General features: G+C 56.2%; 1 protein-coding gene across 1 annotated transcript; it reads left to right on the top strand.

Moving 5' to 3' along the window:
• Window positions 1-1241: 1241 nt before the first annotated feature.
• LOC306957647 (INO80 complex subunit E-like) lies at window positions 1242-5511 on the top strand (the record flags this gene model as incomplete). The annotated part of the gene is given in 8 exon segments (XM_079551122.1): window positions 1242-1334; window positions 1882-1952; window positions 2373-2425; window positions 3493-3565; window positions 3653-3731; window positions 4100-4201; window positions 5304-5315; window positions 5317-5511. Coding segments are annotated over 8 exon segments (678 nt in total).
• Window positions 5512-9278: the final 3767 nt, after the last annotated feature.

A 9278-nucleotide genomic window follows, 5' to 3' on the forward strand; every position in this document is an offset into this window, starting at 1 on the left:
TTTGGACAAAGTTCTGTGGGACATGCAGCGCCACCGGCGCCTGGAGGAGCAAATCCTGCGCACGGGCCGCGACCTTTTCCCCCCCAGCAAATACTGAAGCCCCGCAGCGCCGCTCGCCGCCCCAAAAAGCCGAGATTTCACCCCAAAAACGGACTCGAAAACGAGCCGCGGGGCCGGGAAAAGCGCCGCCTTGGGACTTCCGTCGCTTGCTTGTGACGTCACGGAGCCTTCCGCTTTTAATCCCGCCTCTTCCGGCCGAGCCACGCCGCTCAGCCAATCAGAAGCCACCGCCGGCGCTGTTGGACGCAGCGCTGTGGGAGCAGCGGATGCAGCGCGCCGCCCGCCGCTTTTTCAACGCGCCCAGAAAATTCGGACCTCGGAAACGCGGCTTTTCGCCCCGGAAATCTTTCCTTTCATCTCCAAAATCGGCCCTTTTCATCCCAAAAGGAGCCGCGGGGGAGAAACAGCGCCGCTCGTGGATTTCAGTCGCCTGATTGTGGCCTCTCTGAGAAGACTTCCGCTTTCAGTCCCGCCTCTTCCGCCCGAGCCTCGCTGCTCAGCCAATCAGAAGCCGCCTCCGGCGCTGTTGGACGCAGCGCTGTGGGAGCAGCGGATGCTGCGCGCCGCCCGTCGCCTTTAAAACCCTCGCAGCAAATTCTGACCCTGCAAACGGCGCTTTTCGCCCCCGAAAGCCTGGAGTCCACCCCCAAAATCGCCTTATTTGGCCCCAGAAGTTCCCTTTGTGCGCCGACAGCGCTGCTTTGAACTGCGGTCCACTGCGGATGGCGTTCCAGCGTTGACTTCCGCCTTTAACCCCGCCTCTTCCGGCGGACTTGATACGTTCAGTCAATCAGCCCGCAGGGCGAGCCGGCGACCGGCCCAAACCGTGTTGCTACGCGGTGCATGCCGGGAGCGGAAGTTGCTTCCCCAGACCCCAAATAAAGGCCTGCAGGCCCCATAGCGCCCCGCGCTTCCCCTTCTCACCCCACACCTTTACCCCCCAGACCCAAAGTGCCCCGCGCGCCTCCCCGACCCCAAACCGTCGCCCCGCCGTCGGACCCACGGATCCCCATGGGGCGAAACTGCCGCCATCAGCTTCCGCCGCCTGATATTGACGTCAAAGAGCCAACTTCCGCCTTTCGTCCCACCCTTTTTGTTCCGGGTTGAAGCCGTCAACCAATGAGAAGCGTCCATCTTCGCACGCCGGAAGCGGAAGTCTCGACGGCTCTCACTTCCGGGAGATGAACGGAGCGGCGGATCCAGATGGCGGCGGGGGGAGCGGCTGCCGGCGGCGATACCGGGCCTTGAAGAGGCGGCTGCGGCTGCTGCTCTACGTGAGGGGAACGGCGTGTGGGGCCGCTTATGGGGCCGGGCTTTGGGGTGGGGATGTGGGGCAGGGCTACGGGGCCGGTTATGGGGTTGGGTTATGGAGTCCGATGTGGGGCCGGGTTATGCGGTCGCTTATGGGGCACGGCTATGGGGCCGGTTATGGGATGGGGATGTGGGGTAGGATTACGGGGCCGATTATGGGGTGAGGGTGTGGGGCAGGGCTATGGGGCCGGTTATGGGGTGGGATGTGGGGCAGGGTTACGGGGCCGGTTATGGGGGCGGGTTATGGGGTCAGTTATGGGGTCGGTTAGGGGCAGGGTTATGGGGTGAGGATGTGGGGCTGGTTATGGGGCCAGGTTGCGGGGTGGGGGTGTGGAGCTGGGTTATGGGGTGGGGTTATGGGGCGGGTTATGGGGCTGGCATATGGGGTCGGTTATGGAGTGGGGTTATAGGGCAGGGATGTAGAGCAGGGTTATGGAGTCAGTTATGGGGCTGGGTTATGGGGCAGGGCTGTGGGCTGAGACGTTTCTGTGGGGCTGTCGCCCCCCATAGGAACAGGAATGCTTCCAGGAGGAGCTGCGCCGCGCACAGCGCAGGCTGCTGCGGGTCTCACGGGACAAGAGGTGCGGCCCCATAGCTGCCCCATAAGTGCCCCATAGCTGCCCCATAGCTGCTCCATAGCCGCCCCATAGAGACCCCATAGATGTCATATAGAGACCCCATAGCTGCCCCATAGCAGCCCCATAACTGCCCTATAGTTGCCTCATAGCTGCCCTGTAGATATCATACAGAGGCTGCATAGCTGCCCCATAGCTGCCCCATTGGTACACCTTAGCGGCTCCATAACTGCCCTATAGATATCATATAGAGACCCCATAGCTGCCCCATAGCTGCCCCAAAACTGCCCCATTGGTGCCCCATAGCGACCAGATAGCTGCCCCATAGCTGCCCCATAGCCTCCCTTCCCTCCCCCCATCCTCAGTGCCCCCCAGGAGCCCCATAGCGCCCCCCTGTGCCCCCCAACCCCTTTCTGTGCCCCCCAGCTTCCTGCTGGACCGGCTGCTGCAGTACGAACAGGTGGACGACGATTCCTCAGGTATGGGGAAAGGAACTGGGGACCAGGTCGTGACATATCGCGATATGTCGGGATACATCGTGATATATTGCGACGTCGGGCAGCGTATCGCAATACGTCGTGATACAGCCTGGTTTGTGGTGAGACGTCTTGGTGATGTCTGATAAATTGATGCACCGAATTATTGGGAAGCATGTTAAGATATGTCACGATATATCGCGATATATTGTGAGAAATCGTGACGTGGTATCACGATATACCATAGAAGGGAAAGACGTGTTTGTGGCATATCGCGATTTATTCTATGTATCGTGATACAGCGTGGAAAATCAGGACACATCATGGCACCGAATGCTGATATTTTACAGCGTATCGTGACACGTCGCGATATGTTACGATATGTGGGGTTGTGACGCATCTATTTTGAGATGTATCATGGAGCATCAGGCCGTATCATGCGATATCATGACACACCACAACGTGACATCACAGCCTATCGTGCCCTATCGTGATATATCACGACATGCTGTGCTGTATCATAACATATCACGACATATTATGTTATGTGTCCACGTGTCATGATGTACAGCGGTGTCATATCGTGACGCGCCGTAAGATATCACGATTTCTGCTGGGTGGATGCAGTGAGTTACTGCTAAGTCTGTCACGAGGTGTTGTGATCTATCGCGATATATTGCCAGGAATCGCGACATCGTATCACAGTACAGCATGAGAGAGAAAGGCGCGTTTTGGTGTATCGTGATACATTGCAGTGTGTCATCATACACCGTGAAATATTGCGATATAGCGTGGCGTTGTGTGATGATATTTTGCAGCATATCGCGACATGTTGCGATATGTTACGATATATGGGGTTGTGATGCATCTATTTTGGGACGTATCATGGAATATTAAGTCATATCATGCGATGTCGTGACACCACAATGTGACATCACAACCTATCGTGCCGTATCGTGACATATCGCGACATGCTGTGCTGTATCGTGACGTGTCACGACATATTATGGTATGTGTGGATGTGCCGCGCTGTACGGCGGTGTCATGTCGTGACATATCGCGATCTACAGATTCGGACGCCACCGCCTCCTCTGACAGCGATGGGGAAACGCCCAAGGGGGCGGAGCCGCCTCCCCTTAAAAGGTAATGGAATGGGCGTGGCCTGGGGAAGCCCCACCCTCTTTTTTTCCCCCCAACATGGCCGCCACACTTTGCTCCTCTGTCCAATAGGAAGCGCAGCCCCACGGGGGGCGGGGCGTCACCGCCGCCTGCCCCCAGCCTGGCTCCGCCCACTTCCTACCTAAGCACGGTGAGTCGCTTCTGGCAAGATGGCCGCCCAGGTGCGGGAGCCGCCATCTTGGGGAGAGGGGGCCGCCATATTGGAGCAGGGGTGCGGGGTGGGGCTGTGAGCCACCATCTTGGGGAGGGGGGCAGTGGGAAGGGGAAGCCATTTTGGGTGCGGGGGCGGCCATTTTCTGCTGGGAGCCGCCATCTTGGGTTATAGAGGCCGCCATATTGCAGAGAGGAAGCTGCCATCTTGGGGAGTTGGCGCCGCCATCTTGGAAGGGCGGGTTGCCATTTTTGGGGGGGGTGCGAGCCGCCATCTTGCGGTCAGACCCTCAGACCCAACCCCCACAGCTCTTCCTGACCTCTGACCTTTGACCTTTGCCCCCCCAGCTGGCCTCCCCCCCCTACAGCCCCTTCCCAGCCGATTACCTGGCCCCCCCCGAGCGGCCGCGCGGCCCCACACGCCGCAATAAGGGATCCCGACGCCTGCAGGTACGCGCTCACCCTGCCCCATAGATCCCAGTTCTGCCCCACAGATCCCAGTTCTGTCCCATCCCGATCCAGCCCTATAGATTCCAATTCCACCCCACAGATCCCCATCCTGCTCCTTAGGCTCTGATCCTGCCCTATAGATCCCCATTCTGCCCCGTAGCTCTCAATCCCGCCCCATAGATTTTGATCCTGCCCCATAAGTCCCAACTCTGCCCCATAGAACCCAGTTCTTCCTTGCAGGTTCTGCCACAGGTACCCACAGGTACCCTGCCACTAAGCCCCGCCCCCTTTCTAAAGCCCCGCCCCCTTATCCAAGCTCCCCCCACTTTAAACCCCGCCCCGTCTATTCCGTCCCTCTAAGCCCCGCCCCTTTCCCATACCCAGCCAATGGCTAAGCCCCACTTCTTTTCTAAGCCCCGCCCACTTCAAGCCCCTTCCCTTTGGATTCCATCCCTCGAAGCCCCTCCCTTTTTAAAGCCCCGCCCCTTTTTTAAGCCCCGCCCACTTCCAACCCCCTTCCCTTTCAATTCTGTCCCTCTAAGCCCCTCCCCTTTCCCAACCCCAGCCAGTGGCTAAGCCCCGCCCCTTTCCTAAGCCCTGCCCACTTCCAACCTGTTCTTTTGATTCCATTCTGTAAGCCCCGCCCCTTTCCCAAAGCCATTATTTAACCAAGCCACGCCCCTTTTCTAAGCCCCGCCCACTTCCACCCCTTCAATTGTCAATCTAAGCCCCGCCCCTTTTCTAAGCCCCGCCCACTTCCACCCCCCTTCCCTTTCAATGCTCTCTAAGCCCCTCCCCTTTCCCACCCCAGCCCCTCTTCTAAGCCCCGCCCACTTCCGCCCCTTCCCTTTGGCTTCTAAGCCCCGCCCCTTCTCTAAGCCCCGCCCACTTCCACCCCTTCCCTTTCAATGCTCTCGAAGCCCCTCCCCTTTCCCACCCCCAGCCCCTTCTCTAAGCCCCGCCCACTTCCACCCCTTCCCTTTCAATTGTCACTCTAAGCCCCGCCCACTTCCACCCCATTTCCCTTTGGCTTCTAAGCCCCGCCCCCTCTCTAAGCCCCGCCCCCTTTCCATTGACCCATTTAACCCTTTCCTCCCCGCAGCTCCCGGCCGCCCCCCCCCCCCTCGCTGCCTTTTCCTCCCCCCCGTGGAATTGGGGGGGGTCCCGTGGCCGCCCCCCCTCCCCCCCCCAAAGCCCCCGGCCCGGTGCCCCAAACCGTCCCACGGCGCCTCCTCAGCGACGGCGGCGACGGCAGCGGCGACGACGGCATGGATGGAGACGACGAGTTGGTCATCGACATCCCTGAGTGACAGCACGACCCACAGCCGCCCCACAGCCGCCCCACAGCCCCCTTATCGACCCCACGTGGAGCCGCAATGGACCCAAATTGACCCTAAATAGTGAGAAATTGACCCGAATGGACTCAAATCGACCCCAAATGGTGAGAAATGGGCTCCAATCCACCCTAAATGGAGAGAAATCAACCCTAAATGGACCCAAATTGACCCTAAATGGTGAGAAATGGGCTCCCATCGACTCTAAATGGACCCAAATTGACCCTAAATGGTGAGAAATGGACCCAAATCGACCCTAAATGGACCCAAATTGACCCTAAATGGTGAGAAATGGGTTCCAATCGACCCTAAATGGACCCAAATTGACCCTAAATGATGAGAAATGGACCCAAATCGACCCTAAATGAACCCAAATTGACCCTAAATGGTGAGAAATGGGCTCCAATCGACCCTAAATGGACCCAAATTGACCCTAAATGGTGAGAAATGGACCCAAATTGACCCTAAATGGACCCAAATTGACCCTAAATGGTGAGAAATGGACCCAAATCGACCCTAAATGGACCCAAATTGACCCTAAATGGTGAGAAATGGACCCAAATCGACCCTAAATGGACCCAAATTGACCCTAAATGGTGAGAAATGGACCCAAATCGACCCTAAATGGAGAGAAATGGAGAGAAATCAACCCAAATGGATCCAGATTGACCGCAATCTAACCTAAATTGAACCAAATTGACCCTAAATGGAGAGAAATGGACCCAAATGGATCCAAATTGACCCTAAATGGACCCAAATGGACCCAAACTGACCCTAAATGGTGAGAAATCGACCCAAATGGACCCAAATCGACCCTAAATGGAGAGAAATGGAGAGAAATTGACCCTAAATGGACCCAAATCGACCCCAATCGACCCTAAATGGTCTCAAATGGACTCTAAATGGGCCCAAATCGACCCTAAAGGGAGAGAAATCGACCCCAAATGGAGCCTAAATGAACCCGAATTGACCCTAAATGGTGACAAATGGGCCCAAATCGACCCCAAATGGACCCAAACTGACCCTAAATGGAGAGAAATCGACCCAAATCAACCCTAAATGGAGCTGGAATGGAGAGAAATGGACCCAAATGGACCCAAATCCACCCCAAATGGAGCCTAAATGGGCCCAAATCAACCCTAAATGGAGAGAAATTGACCCAAAATGGACCCAAATCGACCCTAAATGGAGAGAAATTGACCCTAAATGGGCCCAAATCGACCCTAAATGGAGCTGGAATGGGGAGAAATCGACCCCAAATGGAGCCTAAATGGACCCAAATCGATCCTAAATGGAGAGAAATGGACCCAAATGGACCCCAATCGACCCCAAATGGAGCCTAAATGGTGAGAAATAGACCCAAAATGGAGAGAAATGGACCCAAATCCACCCCAAATCCACCCAAATTGACCCCAAACGGAGCCAGAATGGAGAGAAATCGACCCCAGTCGACCCAAATCCACCCCAAATGGACCCAAATGGACCCCAAATGGAGAGAAATGGACCCAAATTGACCCTAAATGGAGAGAAATGGACCCAAATCGACCCTAAATGGAGAGAAATGGAGAGAAATGAACCCAAATGGATCCAGATCGACCGCAATCGAACCTAAATTGAACCAAATTGACCCTAAATGGAGAGAAATGGACCCAAATGGATCCAAATTGACCCTAAATGGACCCAAATAGACCCAAACTGACCCTAAGTGAGAAATCGACCCAAATGGACCCAAATCGACCCTAAATGGAGAGAAATGGAGAGAAATTGACCCTAAATGGACCCAAATCGACCCCAATTGACCCTAAATGGTCCCAAATGGACTCTAAATGGGCCCCAATCGACCCTAAATGGAGAGAAATCGACCCAAAATGGACCCAAATCGACCCCAAATGAAGCCTAAATGGACCCAAATCGACCCTAAATTGAGAGAAATTGACCCTAAATGGACCCAAATTGACCCTAAATGGAGAGAAATGGAGAGAAATTGACCCTAAATGGACCCAAATCGACCCCAAATGGAGAGAAATTGACCCTAAATGGACCCAAATCGACCCTAAATGGACCCAAAATGGACCCAAATCGACCCTAAATGGAGCCACAATGGAGAGAAATCGACCTGAAATGGACCCAAATCCACCCCAAATCAAGGCTAAATGGACCCAAATCGACCCTAAATGGGCCCAAATGGACCCTAAATGGAGAGAACTGGACCCAAAATCCACCCAAATTGACCCAAAATTGGAGGGGGGGGGGAGGGGGGGCGCGACAAATGCCCCCAATAACGCCGAAATCGCCCCATAACACCACAGGGAGCCCCCTATAGGGACCCAATAGGGACCCCATAAGCACCCCATCACCCCATAGGGACCCCATAGGGACCCTATCACCCCACAGGCACCCCATCACCCCATAGGGACCCCATCACCCCATAGGGACCCCATCACCCCACACAGACCCTATAACCCCACAGGGACCCCACAGGGACCCCATCACCCCATAGGGACCCCATAGGGACCCCATCACCCTATAGGAGCTCCATAGACTCCATAGAGACCCTATCACCCCATAGGGACCCCATAAACAGCCCATAACCCCATAGAGACCCCATCACCCCACACAGACCCTATAACCCCACAGGGACCCCATAGGGACCCCATCACCCTATAGGGACCCCATAAGCACCCCATCGCCCCACAGGGACCCTATAGGGACCCGATCACCCCACAGGGACCCCGTAGAGACCCCATAACTCCATAGGGACCCCACAGGGACCCCATAACCCCATAGGGACCCCATAGAGACCCAATCACCCCATAGGGACCCCATCACCCTATAGGAGCTCCATAGACTCCATAGAGACCCCATAACCCCATAGGGACCCCATAAACACCCCATAACCCCATAGAGACCCCATCACCCCACACAGACCCTATAACCCCACAGGGACCCCACAGGGACCCCATCACCCTATAGGGACCCCATAACCCCATAGGGACCCCATAAGCACCCCATCACCCCCCGGGGACCCTATAGGGACCCGATCACCCCACAGGGACCCCACAGGGAGGACCCCATAACCCCATAGGGACCCCATAAACACCCCATAGCTCCATAGGGATCCCTTCACCCCACAGGAACCCCATCACCCCATAGGGACCCCATAAGCACCCCATCACCCCACAGGGTCCCCATAACCTTATAGGAGCTCCGTAGACTCCATAGAGACCCCATAACCCCATAGGGACCCCATCACCCTATAGGAGCTCCATAGACTCCATAGAGACCCCATCACCTCATAGTGACCCCATAGGGATCCCTTCACCCCACAGGGACCCCATAACCCCATAGGGACCCCATAGAGACCCAATCACCCCATAGGGACCCCATCACCCTATAGGAGCTCCATAGACTCCAGAGACCCCATAACCCCATAGGGACCCCATCACCCCACAGGGACCCCGTAGGTAACCCATCACCCCATAGGGACCCCATAGGAACCCCATCACCCCACACAGACCCTATAGCCCCACAGGGACCCCACAGGGACCCCATCACCCCATAGGGACCCCATAAGCACCCCATCACCCCACGGGGACCCCATAGGGACCCCATAAGCACCCCATCACCCCACAGGGTCCCCATAACCCTATAGGAGCTCCGTAGACTCCATAGAGACCCCATCACCCCATAGGGACCCCATCACCCCATAGGGACTCCATATTAAATGAATGAAACCCCAAATG

The sequence above is a fragment of the Tetrao urogallus genome (assembly GCF_951394365.1).
Source record: "Tetrao urogallus genome assembly, contig: scaffold_263, whole genome shotgun sequence".
NCBI lineage: Eukaryota > Metazoa > Chordata > Aves > Galliformes > Phasianidae > Tetrao > Tetrao urogallus.